The 20,167-nt window shown below is 46.1% G+C and overlaps 1 protein-coding gene across 1 annotated transcript in view; it reads left to right on the forward strand.

Moving 5' to 3' along the window:
• MED12 (mediator complex subunit 12) overlaps positions 1 to 20,167 on the forward strand; it is a 35,840-nt gene that overhangs the window by 5,107 nt on the left and 10,566 nt on the right. Inside the window, 25 exon segments of the mRNA XM_010010874.1 lie at positions 921 to 1,175; positions 2,732 to 2,878; positions 3,165 to 3,264; positions 3,709 to 3,845; positions 4,661 to 4,792; positions 5,182 to 5,308; positions 5,946 to 6,175; positions 6,622 to 6,702; positions 7,463 to 7,636; positions 7,914 to 8,058; positions 8,960 to 9,078; positions 9,229 to 9,372; positions 10,140 to 10,303; positions 10,563 to 10,694; positions 12,934 to 13,161; positions 13,360 to 13,504; positions 13,795 to 13,915; positions 14,607 to 14,708; positions 15,407 to 15,520; positions 15,788 to 15,951; positions 18,824 to 19,003; positions 19,186 to 19,290; positions 19,555 to 19,715; positions 19,811 to 19,972; positions 20,058 to 20,167. Of these exon segments, the coding sequence (XP_010009176.1) occupies positions 921 to 1,175; positions 2,732 to 2,878; positions 3,165 to 3,264; positions 3,709 to 3,845; positions 4,661 to 4,792; positions 5,182 to 5,308; positions 5,946 to 6,175; positions 6,622 to 6,702; positions 7,463 to 7,636; positions 7,914 to 8,058; positions 8,960 to 9,078; positions 9,229 to 9,372; positions 10,140 to 10,303; positions 10,563 to 10,694; positions 12,934 to 13,161; positions 13,360 to 13,504; positions 13,795 to 13,915; positions 14,607 to 14,708; positions 15,407 to 15,520; positions 15,788 to 15,951; positions 18,824 to 19,003; positions 19,186 to 19,290; positions 19,555 to 19,715; positions 19,811 to 19,972; positions 20,058 to 20,167 (3,679 nt within the window).

Consider the following 20,167-nt stretch of genomic DNA (forward strand, 5'->3'; position numbering starts at 1 on the left):
GGCTCTGTCTGCTGTGCTCTTTTTTTTTTTTTTTTTTCCTTCTTTTTTAATATAAATTAAAATACAAAGGGGTCACCGTGTATTCATATTACAAGGGTACGAGAAAGCCCCCACAGCTCTACATTTTGGGGTTTTTTTGTTGGGTTTTTGGGGGGAGTGTTTTTTAGAAGTTAGAAAATTGCAAATCAACTGGCCATTTAAAAAAAAAAATTACAGAGAAACCCAACATTGCCTCACGTTTTACAGCTACAGGCCCCCTCCTTCCACCCTACACCCCCAGAGTCACCCATTGGAAGCAGAATTAAACACAGCGGACTTACAAGCCGAGAGTAAAACGTTGTACAGATCTAACCAGGTTAGCTCTTAAACCATCGATTTCTATAGAAAGCACAAAATACTTCAAATGTGAAGTCAGAACGAGGAATGTAAAATGGGAGAAGAAAAACAATCAGTTGAACAGTTGCTGGGCTTCAGGGGTGACTGGGAGCCACCACGATCCTTGCTTATGCGAGGAGACCTTTTTAGTCCTGCTGTCTTCTGTTTCTTTCTCCTTTATCCCATTTCCCTGCACTGGATTTGGTAATCCCTGTCCTTGTCATAGCTGTGACAGTTGGACTCGCTGTTCACCTCTACATGACCACTGCTGCTTTTTTTCTTTCCTGTTGCAACAGATTCTAGGCAGACCTTTGAAACTGGGTGTGGGTACATTTTGATACATGAAGTCATTGCCATAGAGCATTTAAAAGGCTTTTCTGATGCTTAGTAACCAGTGGGCGATCCATGATGCTTAAGGAGCAATCTGTAAAAAGGGACTGTCTTTACAAGGCAGTGCCACACAGTATCTGCTTTGGGAGCATCAAGGGTTTCTCTTGTGTTGCTTGTAACAAGGATTTTTTTGCCCCTTTTCTCTTCCCCTGCAGTACTCTGGAGAGTTTGTGCAGTCTGCATACCTGTCCAGACGTCTGGCCTACTTCTGCACCCGCAGGCTTGCTATGCAGCTGGATGGTGCTGGTGGGCACCCACCACACATCCTGTCTGCCCAGACAGGGAATGCTCTTCCTTCAACTCCCACCCCTCAGCCAGCTGCAGGGAATCCTCCTCCCAGCCCTTTCAGTGACTTACTGCTGTGCCCCCAGCACCGGCCAGTGGTTTATGGGCTCAGCTGCATCCTCCAGGTAGGTTTGAGTAGTGGCTGGTGATGGTGGTGTCAACAGGGAGAGTTTATGTTGCGTGTCATCACAGAAAAATCATTACAGTCTGAGTCAGCAACGTCCTGAGTACAGAAACACCAAAGCATGATTGTCTGAGGGTAGGTCTTTGCTGAGGTGTTACAGAGCTTTCGTACTAGTCATCAGTGCTGTAGCAATGCCCTTGACTGACTTGCATGAGAAAAATGAGTTGGAATAGAGCCTTGTGCTGGATTCACAGCTGCCCCAGATGGCTGGGAAAGCTTTGCTGACAAGGGGATGAGAAAGAAAGGGTCATTTCACCTTGAGTGTGTCAGTAACAGGTTGTGATCTAGGAAAAGAAATTATGTGAAAAATGAGTGTTTTGTAGTTTTGTGAGCTCTTAAAAACAAACAACCCCTGTCATGGGTTAAGCCCAGATGTAACTCAGAACCATGCAGCCACTCGCTTACTCCCCTCTTCTTCCTGCCTGCTCCCGGAGGGATGGGGAGGAGTTCAGTTGTTTGGGTTTTTTCTAGTCTGTGTGTGATAAAACATGTCTTCTTAAATATAGAAATCCTCTGTTTGGGGAGCTTTAGGAAAAATATGTGAACATATACACCTCAAAGATGTGGCTGATTTGGGGTCTGAACACAGCCTGCTGAACAAGTTCAAGTTGGTCTGATCTTTTTTGCTGTGTCTTAGAAGAGCTCTTCTGGTAGAAGATCTACAGATCTGATCTGTAGATAGTAGATGAGGCTAAGGCAGAATAAGATCTAGAGGCTGGAAGTTGGAGCTGGATGAAGTCAGGCTGGAAACATGCATTTCTAACAGTGTACACAATTAACCTTTTCTCAGGTGTTCTCCAGATGTGGTGGATTCTTTCATTTGAGTGCTTAAAACAGCCTTGGTTGTCCATTTTAATGTCTGGTTTCTTGTGAGCCAGAAGCTGTAGGGGTGTATCCTCCAGAATCGTTCAGTGATGTTTGTGTGTTTGTCCGGATGTCTGTACAAGATCACAAAAGAATAAAAATAAATATGTAATAGTGTTGTTATTAGAATCATTACTATAATCAGACTTGGAATTTTTAAATAATGCAGTGTAAAGAGTCTGGGTTTGTTGACTCGTGTTTCTTTTCACACTTTGCTCTTAGTGAGGGCTGTAAGCCACTAGAGTAAATGCTTCTTCTGAACCATGAGGGTTGGGTTGCGCATTGACCGTGTGAGTTGTAGAAAGTAAGTTCTGTTTAGAAGCAGCCGGGAGCTCTGCAGCAACATGTACTGCTTTTGGATAGTGTGGAACTCTGGTCTTGGCTTCCTACTCATACCTAGGGCAAGAAACTCAGTGCAGCAGAAATAGTAGTTTCTTCCTGTCTCCTCTAGTATGGTCTTTAGCCCAAACACTTTGAGAGTTTAGAACAAAACCCCCTGCCCAAATAGTAGATATTTATGCAGGATGATGAATGTCTGGGCAATGGGATAAAAGAGTGGTTATTTCTGTAGAAAGTAACTGAACTTCATTGGTTTTGACCTTTCAATGATACTGACTTTTCTATCTGCTGCAGAGTATAATTTTGTGTTGCCCAAGTGCCCTTGTGTGGCATTACTCACTGACTGATAGCAGGATAAAGACTGGCTCTCCATTGGACCACCTGCCTATAGCCCCATCCAACTTGCCCATGCCAGGAGGGAATTCAGCTTTTACACAGCAGGTGAGCAGCCTTCAAAAAAGGGGGCTCTTGTGGCCCAGGGTAATAGCTGTATCTTAGCTCTTTCAGGATTTTCTTTTCATGTTGTGTGATAAGCAGAGCTGAATGTGCTGTCTCGCTCCTAAGGAATGAATTGCTCCCATTCTGCTATAAGCAAGTCAGTGATGCCCTTGGAAGATGGGCAGAACCTTGAGTAGAATTACTGTCATGCTGTTTGTTTTGTAATAATTTTGTACCCAATACTTCTAAGGCATCTTTTTGTATGTTTACACAAGTGCATTGCTTTCAGGTTCGGGCAAAGCTGCGTGAGATTGAGCAGCAGATAAAGGAACGTGGCCAGGCTGTGGAGGTTCGCTGGTCATTTGACAAGTGCCAGGAAACCACAGCAGGTAACTTGCTGTAGGTTAAAGTTTCTTTCCCCATGGTTCGCGTGTTACCCTGAGAAACTTCCTGGCTGGCTATTTTCTTTGATTTTTTTTCCTCTGTGCTGCTGTTGGTGTTTTCTGTCAGCAGTGGATAAAATACAAATGGTTTTTTTTCTTTCCAATGCAAACTCTTGCTCAGGTCCTTTTTCCCAGGTATAAAGAGAGTTTCTGTTACTGGAAGCTGAAAATGTGGACCAGAGAACTGTACTTCTGTATACATGCCATGTGCTGATGCTTTCCCCTAACATCAGCTGTTGGCTGATGTGAGAGTCAGGATACTAAGCTAGGTATCCTTGCCTGACTGGTACAGCTTTTCTTAGGCAGTCTCCTGAGCTTACAGAAACTTTTGCTCCAGAGTCTATTGTACCAGTTGCCAAGTATGTGTTTCTCTTCTCTGCTCTCTTCTAGGCTTCACTATTGGCCGTGTCTTGCACACTTTAGAAGTTCTGGACAGCCACAGCTTTGAAAGATCTGACTTCAGCAACTCTTTGGATTCCTTGTATAACAGGATATTTGGGCTGGGTCCAACCAAAGACAGTCATGAGGTGCCTTGGGACTTTGCTGCTGGGTCTGGTCTTGCATGTGGCTATGTTCTTGTTTCTGTTCCATGGTTACTGCCCTGTGTCTGCACAGAGCTGACCAGATGGTGACATTTGGCTAAGAGATGCAGTCTCCATTGAAAAAGATTTTGTTCAGCCTTAAATTAGGGAGGTACTAAAGTGAGAAAGAGGGGTCCATGCTCTAGAAATCTGCACTAACAAATATGTGTAAGCTTGAGAGAATCTACACGGCCATCAGAGGAGGTCTCCTGATGGAGGACATCAGTGCAGATAGTGCATTGACAATAAGGACATGTTACGTGTCTGAGGGAAGTCAATGCTAGCCTGGTCAAATTCTGGGCTGGCAGCTGCTTCCTGGCAGTCAGAGCTCACAGTTTAAGCTCCTTTTAGCCCAGGAGATGACATACTTACAATGTGTAGGACCATAGTGCTACCAGTACTGTATTGGTTCTTGACAGCTGCAGGAACGGTAGTTTGCACACTTCGTGTAGTGCTCGAAGCTGTGTTTCACTCTGTGCCAGGATTAGCACTCCATAGATGTCCTGCCGGAAGAGATGGTTTTCTGAAGCAAAGCCATCCTGAGATTTGTCAAGGGCTGTGGATCACCTCATGCTGCCCAGTGGAGTCAAAGCAGAGACAAAGCAGAACGTTAGCTTGACATCTGTCCTCCAGGAATGTAGCTGTCTTCAGGCTTTGCTCTACTAGAAGCAGACTCGCTATTCCATCCAGCCTGAGGCCTTAGGACTGCTCCCCTCTTGTGCTTGGCTCAGGTTCTCACTGTAATGCTTGTATCTCAGCAGATCTCCCCAGATGACGATGCAGTGGTGGCCTTGCTGTGCGAGTGGGCTGTCAGCTACAAGCGGTCTGGACGCCACAGGGCTATGGTTGTGGCCAAACTCCTGGAGAAGCGTCAAGCAGAGATAGAAGCTGAGGTATGTCCTTGTTCCTGGAAAGTTAGCAGTGGTGAGGAGAGCAGAAGTTACCCAGCTATGGTTATCTACCTTGCACCAAAAGGAAAGGCTGATCAGCACTTCTTAACACTGGTGCTGTTAATTATGGCATTTGCTCCATCTAAGTCAAGGTAGTTCGTAAATGAGCCTGTGGGATGGTGTGTATCCCATTTCTTGATTACGTTTGAAGACAGGTGATTGCAGTGCAGAAGTACTGGCATACTTGGAGACTACGAAGTAGCTCACGGAAACCTGTGTGGTGGCTTTCCTATAAGTGCAAGATAGAAGTCTCTTGAAATGTCTGTTGGGGGTTTATGGATAGTGACTTTCTCCTCTGGGACAGCTGTCAGTGCTTTTTTCTGTTTCTACAGAGATGTGGGGACTCTGAAGTTGTGGATGAGAAGGGCTCCATCTCCTCAGGCTCGCTCTCAGCAGCCAGCGCTCCTGTCTTTCAGGATGTCCTTATGCAGTTCCTTGACACTCAAGCTCCTATGTTAAGTATGTAATAAGAACCTGGGGTCTCACAGTTTCTAGCTTTCGCTCTCCTGCAAACTTTGAACTGTGTGCTCTCCTCTTGTGTGTAGGTCTTGGATGTACTTAAGTCGCTTTCTTGTGATCCAGAGCATACCTTGGAAAGGGAGGGAAAGCATCCTGGAGGGCCAGGTGACAGAAAGATAATGCAGAAGCACTTCTGTTAACAGAGCATTGGCTGAGAATAAGTGAATACAGCCTAATTTGGAATTAATTCAGGCTGAGAACTAGAGTTAGGTTTCTGACTAGTGAGGGACAAAGCTCTGGAATGGTCTCTCAGTGGAAGTGCTGAAACAGATTAAGGGGGACAGGATACTCTCAACTCTGAATGATACTGGTTTGTACACCCAGAAATGGCACTTCCACGCTGAAGTCCTATGCCTCTGGTCTGAGGGACTAACTGGAGAGCTTTTGACTTACTTAACTGCTACCTGTTGAAACTGAACTTTCTGATTTTAGTCCCTGCTGTAATCTCATAACTGTGTATCAATGGCTCCATTGAGATCTTTGGAAATACTTTCTCTAGCCCTAGATTAGGTGGCTACTATTGCTCAGCATTGCAATAGACTTCTGATAGCCCTGACTGTCTGTGCTGTCTTTTCAGCTGATCCTGGGAAGGAAAATGAGAAGGTGGAGTTCTTTAACCTGGTGCTGCTGTTCTGTGAGTTAATCCGACACGATGTTTTCTCTCACAACATCTACATGTGCACACTCATCTCCCGGGGTGACCTTGCCATGGATTCTCATGGGCCTCGCCCGCCCTCACCCTTCGATGACCCTGCTGAGGAGCATGACAGGAAGGAGACAGAAGGGAACAGTGGCATCAAGCTAGAGGTGAAAGCACAAGCATCATGGCCCTCCTGCACATGTCCCTGTGTTGTGCTTGCCTATTTTCACCAGCTTTGCAGCTTCTTTGCTATTACCTGCCGGAGGGTGTACCAGTGACTCGTGCTTCTCCTTTCCCCAGCCTATTTCTGTAGCATTTCAGTTTCAAAAGTAGAAAGCTATGTTCAAAGTAGCTGGAAAAGGCCTGCAGAATGTAAAGGGGTAGACAGGAAAATCTTGCACTGCTCAGAGCAGAGCAGCATATAATGAGGTGCTGTGTGAGGGCTGTCCATGATGTTTGCAGTGTGTTAAGCTTCAACTTGGGTTGAAGCTCTATGGGTGTGTTGGCATATTGCTGTCACTGTCCAACATGGACATCAAGTGCTGTGTTAAATAAATATTCTCCTGTTCCTTGGTACATCACCAGGTTCTAAAGCTGCTCTGTCTCTTCCCAGGACACAGGTCTTTCTGAGCCCATTGACATTGACCATAACTCCAGCATGCTTTTTGATGACATGGAGAAAACGGACTTTTCGGTATGTTTCTGCATTTTCTACCTGCTACTCAGTAGGTAGGTCAGTATGTTGGAGTCAGGGCCAGCTTTTGTGTGAGTGTTTCCTCTCTACTGTAGAGCCAGTGTGCTGGGGATGGCAGGATTGTTCCAGTATGCCCAAGAATCCATCCAGCCTGGCCTTGAACACTGCCAGGGATGGAGAATTTACCAGTTCTTTGGGCACCCTGTTCCAGCGCCTCAGCACCCTCACAGGGAAGAACTTCTTCCTTACGTCCAACCTGAACTTCCCCTGCCTAAGTTCAAACCCATCACCCCTTGTCCTATTGCTACAGTCCTTGATGAAGTTCATGGTTGCAGAATGTTTTGAAGCATTTAACAATAAAAATGTGGTGTTTGAAAAATGCCTAAGTACCTACATTCCTCTAGCCATTTCTGACCTTCCAAGGTGCATGTTAGGCAGGTGTGATGTGCAGAGCTATGTGGCTTTTTTGTGGTTTTCCCAGGATCCTTGCTTTTTCTGTGGAGGTGATTCCCAAAATACAAAGTCGTAGTTACTTATTTCCCATTGTTTTTAGCTCAATGCACAACATGGAGCAGAAGCAGAAATGGGAATAGTGTCTTAGCACGTTGCCTTGGTCATTGCCCTAAGAACTGGCTGTTTCTCCAACCCTCTTTCTTCCTGCCCCTTTTTAGGCCTGAGGAGGTGTACCTTCCTTCAGCAATCTTCACTGTTGTATGACCATGTTCCCTAACTACCTTTTCTTGTTCTTACGTCTCCCTAGATGTTTTCTCCTCCAATGCATTGTGAATCTAAAGCCAGCCCTTCCCCTGAGAAACCAGATCCTGAAAAGGAAGCAAAGCCTCTGCTGAAGGATAAGTCTGTAGAAGGGATGCTAGCATCCCTATATGACCAGCCTCGGCACATCCAGTATGCAACACACTTTCCTATTCCTCAGGTATGAGACCTGCTCATAACTTCTCCCCTGTTGCTGCCTTGTGCTCTGTTCATGAGGCTGATGGTTTTCCCTGCAGTACTGCTGTGGGTGGGTAAGGAGCAGTTAGGCTTTCCTGCATTGCTGCAGGAGGTGAGCTACTTAAGATGTCTCCTTGCTTATACCCAGAACAACTTCTGAGATGAAGGTTTCCTCTTCCTTTGAGAGATGCAACTGTAAACCAAGATGAAAGCATTCAGGCTTATAGTTGCTATTGCAATTGCCTTTTCTGGTTCCTTAGGAGGAGTCATGCAGTCACGAGTGTAACCAGCGGCTGGTAGTTCTTTTTGGAGTTGGAAAGCAACGGGATGATGCTCGGCACACGATCAAGAAAATAACCAAAGACATTCTGAAAGTCCTAAACAGAAAGAGCACTGCGGAGACAGGTTAGTAGAGTTTGGGCTTCTGAAGTGGAAGCATCTTTCCAGTTGGGTTGTCTCCTTTGGGTTGCAGTGAAAGGATTTTATATAGTCTACAGTGCCTGGTAAACTCTGTCAGTCACTGAGAGTCTGGAATGGTGCTCTGTTCCCAGACATACTAACCAGCAAGTAAGATGATTGGTTTCCTGCTGGCAATATCTGTTTAATTAAAACACTTCTCTTCAAAAGAGCAGTAAGTCATTTCAGTTCAGAGTGAGACCCTGGCCAAAACTTCTGCTTTTCAGGTTTTCTTTAGTCTTCCATTTAGATGCTTGCACAAGAAGTGAAGAGGACTTTGCCTATGTGTATTCATCAAAGACTTTGGGTAGATGTAGCATGCCATTATGCTTGGGGCACATGCTATGTACATTGGATGGGAAATTTGGGTAGCTGTGTCAAGATCCACAGAAAGTCTGACTTCTATTGACTGAGAATCTGGCTACAATTTTTTTTTGTCTCTCAGTCTGGTTCTTGAAAGGTAACTTGAAATGTGGTAGAAAGATGATTCTTTAAAAGATAGGGTACTCTAACAAAGAAACTAGGAGGCTGAACATCTCCAGTACAGAATGCCTGTCCTCCTTAGGGAATCAGTGTACATCTAAATGGAGAGAAAGTATTTTCCCCTCCAAAGAGTACCTTCACTTACCCCTTGGGATAAATTAGATATTAACCCAACTGCCATTCTCAGGTTAGGAGTTCCTTCCTCAGCAGTTTATTATTTTGAATTCGGGATGGTCCTTATCAGCCTAAGGTGTGGGCTCAGGCTTCTTGGCTGTGCTGCACAGCAGGGGCTGATGGCTGATGTCTAGTCCTCCTCTGATGAGAAAGGTAACCTAATACTGTTTTCTGATCCTCCCAACTTTGATAGGTGGAGAGGAAGGCCAGAAGAGGAAAAAGAGCAAGCCAGAAGCATTCCCAACAGCTGAAGATATCTTTGCAAAGTTCCAGCACCTTTCTCACTTTGATCAGCACCAAGTCACATCTCAGGTATGAAATTTATGGGACTGCTGTCCTTCTTGGGCCCTGGCTGTGTCTCTTAAAGTTACTTAGAGCAGCTTCCTGGAGGGAAAGGGAAATGGGCCTGCTGAGTGACTTCTGCAGGGGAAGACAGTACTGTGTGTTTTCTTGCACTTGCAGGTATCTCGCAATGTCTTGGAACAGATCACCAGCTTTGCCTTGGGAATGTCATACCACCTGCCTCTGGTACAGCACGTGCAGTTCATATTTGACTTGATGGAGTATTCACTCAATATCAGCGGTCTCATCGACTTTGCCATCCAGGTAAACCAGTGTCCTCAAATGCTTTCTGGGTCAGGGCTCATCAGCCTGAAAGACAGCAGACCTGCACAGCAATAGGTGGGCTTCTGGGACTGTTGGTGACCCTCTGACCTGTGTCATGGAGGTGGTCCTTGCAGTGCTTCTGGGCTACAGCTGTTAAGAATAGGTTGTGGCTGGTAGTCTTACATGTTCTGTTCTGAGGATTATTCTGCCAGAGGCTTCAGGGCTGTCTCCAAAGGATTTGCATTGCATCTCTGTCCCTGCCTGCAGCAAGGCCTTGTGCTGAGTGAGAAGGGAGTTGTCAGTCTCCAGCAGCTTTCCCACCTCGCTCCCCTGGAAAGATTCTTGGCACATGGCAGTGCAGGCTGCCTTCTGGATCCTGCTAAAATCCTGTTGCTGTTTCTGCAGCCTGTGCCAGGTGTCTCTTGAAGCCTTGCTGTGGTTGCTGACGGAATTAAGGCTGTTAGCCTTAAAAAGGGAGCTTGATAGAGACATGCAGGATAGAAGTAACAAACAAGCCTCCTGCTACTATCTGTGGCCACATCCCACTTGCTTTCTAATACCCTAGCACTGACAGCCCTTGGTACTGCCTGAGTGAGACACTGCTCAAGTATGGCATGCCAACTGTTTCAGGGGTACATCTCTAGGCAAAGAGCGCCTGCCAGTCCCTTTCTTGGCAGGTCCTATAGGCTGGCGTGGTGTGCCTGCTCCATTTCTGACCATACCTTACCCCTGTGGCTGTTGAAGGGTTTTTCTGTCATTGGGTGCAGTTGCTGAATGAACTGAGCGTGGTGGAGGCAGAACTGCTGTTGAAATCCTCCGACCTTGTTGGCAGCTACACTACCAGCTTGTGCCTGTGCATCGTGGCTGTGCTGCGACACTACCACTCCTGCCTTATATTGAACCAGGACCAGATGGCTCAGGTCTTTGAAGGGTAAGGGAATCTTCCCCTCACTGTGTGGAAGGAAGCAATATATCTTCTGGTGGCTTGTAAGGGGCAGGAATATATCTGTGTCCTTCCTAAAGGGCAGCAGCTTTGTGTCTGGAAGTTCAGCTCATGGAATTTGTGGGGACGGGGTATGTTGCCCGCTGAACGCTGCTGCTGTGTGGTCAGGAAGATATCTATGTAATGAGGTTATTCCTTCAGATTTTCTTTTTGTGTCCCTGCAGCAGTTATTTTTGTCTCTATGCAGTCTGTGCGGGGTGGTGAAACACGGCATGAACCGCTCAGATGGCTCCTCCGCAGAGCGCTGTATCCTGGCCTATCTCTACGACCTGTATACCTCCTGCAGTCACCTCAAAAGTAAATTTGGGGAGCTCTTTAGGTGAGTATGAGCCAGGTGGGATGCAGTGGGTGCTGACCAGTGTAGCACCTTGGCTTAAGCTTTGCTTTTAATCTTGTTTGGTGGGATTGTCCTGAGATCCTCTCAATGGGGAACTGAAGTATCAGCTGTTTCACAGGCAGAAATGACTCAGTGTATAATCTTAAGATTGTCAAGTTGGTTTTAGTATGTTACCTTCAGTAGTCCTCTGGACCTTGGCAGGTCTCTTCTTACCTCACTCCTAAAGGACAGAAGTAGAGAGGTCTGTTCATACCAAACTGGTGACTGAGCAGTTCATTCTAAAGGTTGTTCTCTGCTTGTTCTCAGCTGCCTAATAATCTTTGGACTGCTTCTGAACCTGCTCTGCTTGGTTCTGGGTTTGTTCCTTTGCATTCCTCATCCTTATTCTGCTCCTGTTTCTCTTCAGGTTCTGCTCTACTGATGTTACCCCCAGGCTCTGTCCCATGGGCTTACTTTATCCAGTGGCCTGTTGCCCTTTGCAGTTCTTCTCTTGGGAACTCTTCCCCTCCAGCTCCTCCCTTAGCAGCCCATAGATGGAGTACCTGGGTCTCCCTGGATTTTTGCTTACATGATCCTGGGAAGGGGTGATTCTCCTGGCAGCCCTGTTTCCCAGTACAGTGCTTCACTTTGTCTTCTCTTGCAGCCCCTGCTCCATACTGGTGTTTTCAGTGCAGATATGCCACAGGGACATCTAACCCTCGGTGTTACCCCCACTGAGGGGTTGTGAGAGTGGCTTGTGCCTTGCTGTCAGCTGGCTAAACTCTGGGCTGCTGAGAGCCTTTGAAGTCGTATCTGGACTGAACTGAGAGCAAGAGGGAGCACTGTGGCTGCAGGTGCATCGGAGTTCTTTGAATCAGTCATCACACATATGGAAAGGAGAAACCTCATCTTAGGCTAACTGAATTCCCAAAAGGTGTTCAGCAAGGCTTTAGAGTAGATGGCCACAGATGAAAAGGAATATCCTCTAGCAGGCAAACAGTAGGTTAGAGGTGAAGCGAAGGAGTGGGAAGGAGTTAGTAGTTTGAGGATGATCCCTTCTTGAGGAGTCCCATAGGACTTTGCTAGTACTTGTGCTGTTCTACTCATTGGAAATTGTATGAGTGGTTATATCAAAGCTTCTCATGTAACTGTTATTGAGGATGTAGCAGGAGAAGATGGCTGCAGGTTGTTGTAGTAGGGCACGGTGATGGTGACCAGGTGGTAAACTGGCAGATGAAGTTAAACATAAAATAATGCACATAGGATTGTCCTTGTCCCCTTCTAACTGCTGGTCAGGGATGGATATATACTACTCTCTGAGCTTTAACAGATACATAATTGAGAATATCAGAATGTTCAGTAACAGTCAAAAATGCAAATTTAATATTGGATATTGTTTGGAAAGAAATAGAGATTAGATCATAGAGCATCATTAGATCACCATTTAAGTCATGGTACAACTGTGCCTTGTGGTTTGGGGCAATAGACTCCAAAAAGCATGTAATGAAGTTAGGCCCAAAGGAGGGTGGATGTATGACCAAAGGTTTGGAATTACTTACTTATGAGGAACTGAATCTCCTCCCCACAGAAGAGATCAAGGGGAATGATAGAAGTTTGTAAAGTTCCTGTTAATATGGAAAATAAACTGAATGTTCATTTTGTTTTATAATATAAGCACAAAAAGGAATGAAGAGAAAATAACAAATGGTAGGTTCAGAACAAAAGAATAAACTTCAGAGTTCTCATAGTTCTCATGGAACTCATTCCATGTTGTGAACGTTAAATATCTATGGGACTCAAAAAGTAGGTGGGCAAATTTGCAGGAAGAAGGTCGGTTGAGGAGAGCATTATCTTTAACTCTGAACATGTGTGAGCCCTAGGTTGCAGCAGGGTGGTGAAGGATGCTGGAGCAGTATTGCCATGTGCCTGCCTTGCTCTTAAACTCTTCTCTGGGCATCAGCCTCTCTGACACCAGGGGCTGAGCTAAGTGTTTCCCCAGTCTGAACTGCAATAGCCGTTTCCATGCTATGTTCATTCAGTCCACAGGTAACTTCCAGGTGCTTCTACAACAAAGGACCAGCTTCACTCTTTTGGGAGAGGCTTTGTTGGTACTCAGTGATCTTGAGTTTCCACATGTTCTTGCCCATGGAGGGCTTGTCTTTCACAGGATTGCTTTACTTATCAGAGTTCAGTAGAAGCTTAGTTCTCTGTATTCCTAATCTCTCTTTCCTGTCCTGTTTAGTGACTTCTGCTCCAAGGTGAAGAACACAATCTACTGCAATGTTGAGCCATCTGACTCCAACATGCTATGGGAACCAGAGTTCATGATTGACACTATTGAAAACCCATCTGCACATAACTTCACATACACCAACCTGGGCAAGAGCCTCAATGAAAACCCAGCCAACCGCTACAGTTTTGTCTGTAATGCACTTATGCACGTGTGTGTGGGACACCACGACCCAGACAGGTGAGAGGCAGAATTTGCACGGTTCTATCAAGATACTAAAATCTTTAGGTGAGGGTAAGAAAGCCAGTAGCCATTCCTTGGCTATCGCGGGGTGTGAGGAAGAAGGAGCAAAGGCTGGGGTCCCTTAGAGAATCACTGACCTGATGGCATGCATGAGTAGCGAAGTTGACCCTCTGCTTTTCCTTGTTTGTTTACCAGGGTGAACGACATTGCTATCCTGTGTGCTGAGCTAACTGGCTACTGCAAGTCTCTAAGCGCCGAGTGGCTGGGTGTGCTCAAAGCTTTGTGCTGTTCCTCCAATAATGGGACCTGTGGCTTCAATGATCTCCTCTGCAATGTTGATGCAAGTGCAAACATTCAAAAGGGGAAAAGGAATTGAAGCAGGAGTGGAGGGATCCCTTGGGAGAAGGCAGAAATGAACAAGGGATGGAGGCTTTGTCTTCTGAGGACAGGGGAAAGGCTTTGAAAACCAGGGCTACCTTTTGGTGGCGTTTGCAGCCTGGGCTGATCGTGGACATTGACCTGGGTTATGGGCCTTTCTACCCCCCCAGCTTCTAGACAAGCTGAGGAATTGCTGACAGAGGGAATGAGGCAGAGGTTGTTGTGATCACTGGCTGGTATCCTCTCTTCCAGGTCAGTGACTTATCTTTCCATGATTCCTTGGCCACCTTTGTTGCCATTCTCATTGCCCGGCAGTGCTTGCTGCTGGAGGACCTGATTCGTTGTGCTGCTATCCCCTCGCTCCTCAATGCTGGTAAGTGCATCCCTGCAGAAAGCTGGTCTTTAAGTCTCAGTTCTGGCCCAAAGGCCTGTTCTTGAAGGGTACTTTGTGAATCCCATAGGTGTGAAACATGACTCCAAAACTTCTGTTGTAGTATGGTACTTAAGAATTGAGCGTTTTGCTTTAGAGGGTTTCTGGCCTTTTGGTTTCTATCAAAAACTGGTTGTGCTGAGGTTTTTTGATGTCTGGTTCTCTGGAGTATGTGTGCAAGCTGAAATAAGCACAGAGAGATGTTACCAGCCACACTGTCTGACCAGTGTACTCAGCTCTGAACTTCAGCAGTACACCTCTCACTGCTGATGTGGTTCAGCTTAGCATTTTGGACAGAGTAGCCAGCTGACCAGCTGGGCCTACAGCACGTGGGTCACCCTGCCTTTACTCTGCCTTCCTGGCTTTGCCCTGGGGATCGCAACACTCAGACTCTGACAGGGTGAAGTTGCGAAGAGGGAGCAAGCAGAATGCAGTGCATGTTGTTGGGGATAATACTGATTGATTTGCTCACTTGCATGTTAATTGCTGCACATGCTCCATATTTGTAAATACAATAAGGCTGCTGCAGCTTCTCAACTGTCTGCTTCAGGGCAGTGCACTGTGAATAGCTTTTGGATTGAGAGTCAGTGTCCCAGTGCTTAAGAAATCTCAGTGGACTGTTTTCTTTACATAGCCTGCAGTGAACAGGACTCAGAACCAGGAGCACGTCTGACCTGCCGGATCTTACTCCATCTGTTTAAGACTCCACAGCTGAACCCATGCCAGCAGGATGGCAGTAAGTGAATGGAAGCAGAGCCTTTCTTTATTGTGAAAGTACTGAGGGTTTTGCGCCTCAAGAAAACGAATACTGGACCTATGATTAGAGATCATGACCTGCTTGCTTTGAATAAAGCAGGCAAAGCCTGATAGACTACTTTCTGCAGAGAACAAAGCAGAATATCCTTCCATTTATACCATTCCATGGTATCCAGGCATGTTGGGGAGGAGGCCCTTGGAGGCAGGAAACCAGCCAGTAGAGGTGGCCTTGCTGTCACTAAGCCATTAGAGTAATGATCACTTCTTTTTTGTCTTGAGCTTTGTATAGCTTCTTAACTTGGTGCCAGAAGCTGCTATTTTACAACATTCCCTTTTAGTCTGATGATGGAGATAGTCCAGAAAGCTCTGGTTTTGGCTCCTCATCAGTATCCTGATAGCTCAGATCACTAAACCCAGCCTGTAATCCAGGTTAGGGTGGTGTCTGAACTTGAATTTGTGCCACAGGCGCTGCTCCCCATTTGGATATCACGGATCGGTTTCATGATTGGCACTGTGCTTCATGAAACGTAGTTAAATGGACCCCATGTTAAAGCTGGGAAAAGGCCTTGCCTCAAGATTCTCTGAGCTGAATTTTGCGGTACTGGCTAGCACATAATTGGGGCAGCTCTGGATTTCTCTTTTGCTGGTTATTGCCCTTCCTCATTGTCCTCTTTGCAGACAAACCCACAGTGGGAATTCGCTCTTCCTGTGACCGTCACTTGCTGGCAGCTTCCCAGAATCGTATTGTGGATGGAGCAGTCTTCGCAGTGCTGAAGGCTGTCTTTGTTCTGGGTGTGTACCTGTGTTAGCCTGAACCTCTCAGAAGGTTTTTTAGGGGGTGGGAGAAAAGCACGGTATTTCATGTGTTTGACTGTATAGAAGGCCAGAGGAGATCTCTTTTGGTGGATTTGTGGCTTATCTGAAGCCCTTTGGTTGAGCTGTAAATGTGCTTCATATCAGTTAGCTGCAAAGAGAGTTTATAAAAGCTCAAGATACCTTGTGGGGTCAGTCTTTGGGTTTAGCATTGATGGTTAAGTGATACTTGTGCTTTTCTTGCAGGAGATGCAGAACTGAAAGGCTCTGGCTTTTCCCACCTTGGAGGTGTTGATGATCTCATGGATGATGAACTGGGCACCAGGAAGGCTGGTGGTCGGGTAGTAACTGTAGAAACTGCTAGCTTGGATATTTATGCCAAGTACGTACTAAGGAGTATATGTCAACAGGTGAGTGTGTCCCATCTCTAGGTTTGTCCTCATCCCTTCTGCAACGAGATATATCCCATATGACTTCCTGCAGATTGGGTTTGCAGGTATTTCTGTGAAGAAGCTTCTGCCACATGATGGGGCGAAAGATTGCTCACCGTTAGCAAAAACCAGAGAGACAACCAGTTGTCAAGAGTTGGGTGTTGCAGTATGCAGGGACTGCACATATCCCCTTTGCTTTGACTACAGCACAGGGCTCATGTACAAGGAGGGGAATGCTGGGAGTGGTTTGCTGAGATGTCTGCTGGAGTCAAAGAAGATAAGACAGCTTGTTGAAATGATAAATGGTGCCTTTCAGAATGCAGCTTAAGTGTTGCTTGCAGTTAGGCTGTTAGTGTATCCCTGGACTTTGCAGTGCCCTGTTTAGTTAATTAAAGGAACAACAACAAAAATCTTTTGCTTGGCCTAATCTGACAGTATCAGTGTTTCTGTTCCTCTGCTTGAAAACTGACATTTGGGAACTGAAACCTGGCTAATAAGGTACTTGGTTGCAGAATGGAGTGGCTGTTACCACTACTGTATGAAAATGGATGTTGTTCTATCAAGAGGAAAGATGCAGTTACGATTTGAAACCTGTATTCCATATTACTAATGTGTAAACACAACACATTAGTGCTATGTTGTCCTCATGCTTTGTGATGGTGTTGTTCGTTAGTTGGCTAGCTATGTAGCAGTGTTCCCAGCCCACCAAAGAAGATTTGGAGCCACTTATTTATGAGCATAAATTCAATGTACTTGGTGTTACTGAAAACTGACTTGCAGCATTGGCACGAGTAGATACTCACTTGCTAGTCCCAGTCTACATAGGAAAGACTCGCAGTAGGTAGAAAGAGTGTGTGTTTGTACAGGAGGGAGTAGCAGTATCCGGTATCAGTACTCATACCAACTGTTGGCAGGACTGGTTATGTAGGAGTGAGCGTTCCGATAGACAGCAGTGAGTACCACCAAATTGTGCCAGAGCTGCAGGGTTCCTACAGTTGGAAAGGGCTGGTAAAATGCTGGATTTAATATTAGCACCTCCAGTGTGAGCAGTGGATGCTGCAGGACTCGCACTACCAATTCTGGAATGTCTGTAGAATGACTTAAACCATGGGTTGTGATTTCTGAAGCTCAGAAAATGCTGTGTCACATATTCAGGTGTATATTTTGTAACAGACTTCATCATGATGGGGTGGGGAAAAGGAGCAGATGATAGAAATAAGTTAAAGGTTTCTTAGGTGCAAATGATTATGACTCAGTTGCTGCTCTGCCCTTAGTCCTGTTTAAATGAAGAAACATAATCGTGACTGGCCTTTTGAAAAGGTTAATTTCATAGAGCTGTGATAAACCACCATGGGAACCAAGAGGGAGGCTTGAGTCAAAGGTGCTAATTTGAACCTGGTGATTGGGATGGTGGAGTTGTCCATAGTGCTTGGAAAATGTGTTCATAGTGCACTCCTGGGAAGAGACAGACGAGCGGAGCGGCCGTTTCAGTAATACGAAGCCTGCAGAGGTGGCTGTTTTGTAAAGAAATACTGCAGAGAGAGGCTAGAAGTCCCTCGAGGTTGAAGATGGTAGTTGATTATACCAATGAAGTGGATTAGAGATGAAGTCTGAATTCTTGCAGGAAGCTGAACAAGTGATAAAAAGGGTCTTCCCAAGGATATGCATATTAGGTAGGCGGGGAAGAGAAGTTTCAAGGGGTTAGGATGTAGCAACACTGAAGGGAGAAATGCAATAAACATTGGAGAAATGACCAGATCATGTGTATTGGCAAAGTGGAGACTTCATCTGGGATGAAGTTGAAGATCTGGGCTGTGGATTCAAAAAGATTTGAAACCAGAGATTTAGCCTTTCCAATCTTTGTGCCCTACTTGATGCTTAGCATGCTGGCTGCTGCTGAGAGGGACTGTTCCCAGCTTTCTAGGCTTAGCACCAGCACCTGTGCTTCATGAACTGGGTCCTCATCTTTTCTCCTCTAGTTGTCACTTCTCAGTGGAAGAATTCTCTGATCAGGCTCACTCTGCAGCTGCAGAAGTGCTTGTGTAGCAGTCCTGTGTAGATTTAAATTTCATGAATTTGCCTAATTGATTTTCAGTAGGAAAAAATCCTGCAGTAACAAGTGCTGCATTTAACTGTAAATTGTGTGAAGAAGCACCTACCCCGTGTTTGGTTTGGAAACTGCTGCCTTTATTTTTATCGTACATTTAGGGAGCACCAACTGAAACTGAGGGGCTGACAGTACGTCTTCCGTCTACCTTCTCATGATTTGTGACTATAAGTGACTTGGGTCTAGTCACTTGTTTCCCCTTCCAGGCTTTGAGAAGTAGTCACTGTTTTTTACTAAGGATGGAGTGTTTTTTCCATTACTATTTGTGAATTAAGGGGTGTGCTTTTCCATAATGTATGTTCTAGTGTAGTCTTAGCTGCAGCCCTGAATTTCTTAATGTAGGACAGCTCCAGGGCTTTGTTGTGCAGGAAATAGGCCAAATAATTTCAAGCGATCCCCTCTGATCTTTTAAGCCCAAGCAGCGGTGTCGGTGGAGCCTGGGCATGGCAGGGACTGTGTGCTGTTAAATCATACCAATATTTTGTCAAAAGAAAGAGCAGCTACTGTGTTTCACCACTGCTGACTTGTCATAGTCTATGTTTCCTCTGTTGTGATTGCTGTGCCTGATGCCTGCTGAATCAGGATAGTACAGTTCATGAAGAGAAATGATTATCAGGCATAACTGCGTACTAATAAGGTTTTTATGAGTTTATGTTCCCTGCATCTCTCTGAGATTGAAAGCAGAGGCGCCAGTTTGGACTCAGACATCAGTTTGTCTGTGCTGACTCTGTCTTCGTCTTGCAGGAGTGGGTAGGTGAGCGATGTCTGAAGTCCCTCTGTGAAGACAGCAATGACTTGCAGGATCCTGTCCTGAGCAGCACACAGGCCCAGAGGCTGATGCAGCTGATTTGTTATCCACACCGTCTGCTGGACAATGAGGAAGGAGAAAATCCTCAACGCCAGAGGATTAAACGCATCTTACAGGTACAGGCTCCTGGCAGAATCTGAGTGTCCTAGTAATTGCCTAATGTAGCATTAGAGTGGGGTTGTCGCAAATGCAGCCCTCTGAGCGGTCTGACACTCATTATCACAGGAGCTGAAGGTATGGGCTGAGGTAGCTTGATATGGGATAAGGACTCATGAAGTATTGCACATGTGTGTTGCAGAATCTGGACCAGTGGACCATGAGGCAGTCCTCACTGGAGCTGCAGCTCATGATTAAGCAGACAACAAACAATGTGAGTTCCTGCTCAGAGGGACCTTAGTGGGATGTGTGTTGCCAGTGTTGAAGTGGTTACTTACGAGGTGATGGGGAGGTGGCCTGGCAGAAGTGGGAGTAGGGAGAAACGAAACAAAGAGGGAGTCAGGCCTATAAAAGGAAAGCATGAGTAGGATGCAATGAGTGAGACCTGAAAAACAGCAGCCACGGGGAAGTTGGCAAACTGCATTTGTATTGAGTTTACTTGAAATGTGCAAGCCCTGTCAGTGGGTGCTCTTGGAGCAGGACTTGGCTATCTCTTCTTTCCTATCTCCAGGAGATGAACTCCTTGTTAGAAAATATAGCCAAGGCCACCATTGAGGTATTCCAGCAGTCAGCAGAGACCAGCTCTGCTAGCTGTGCTGGCAATGGAGTCAACAGTATCAGTAGCTCAGCAAGTGCTACGCCTGCCAGTAACAAATCCAAACCCATCCTCAGGTAGGTGTAGTCCCAGGATGCAGCTGCCTTATATATGGAGAAGTCTGAATCGTATGTTAGATGGCAAACTGTTTTTCTCTCCTGTGTTGTCACAGCTCCCTCGAGAGATCAGGAGTGTGGCTGGTGGCCCCCCTGATTGCCAAGCTTCCAACATCAGTGCAGGGCCATGTGCTGAAAGCTGCTGGAGAAGAACTGGAGAAAGGACAACATCTGGGGTCATCATCCCGCAAAGAGCGGGACCGCCAGAAGCAGAAGAGGTGAGTCCTGGGGAAAGGGCAGGCAATGCTTGCTGTTCTGATCCCCCAGCCCGGCAGCATAGCTCCAGCTCTGTTCTCTCTGCAGCATGTCCCTCCTAAGCCAGCAGCCATTTCTGTCACTGGTGCTAACATGCTTGAAAGGACAGGATGAGCAGCGGGAAGGCCTCCTCACCTCTCTGTACAGCCAGGTTCAGC

The sequence above is a fragment of the Nestor notabilis genome, unplaced genomic scaffold (genome assembly GCF_000696875.1).
Source record: "Nestor notabilis isolate BGI_N333 unplaced genomic scaffold, ASM69687v1 scaffold18413, whole genome shotgun sequence".
NCBI classification, from domain to species: Eukaryota; Metazoa; Chordata; class Aves; order Psittaciformes; family Psittacidae; genus Nestor; species Nestor notabilis.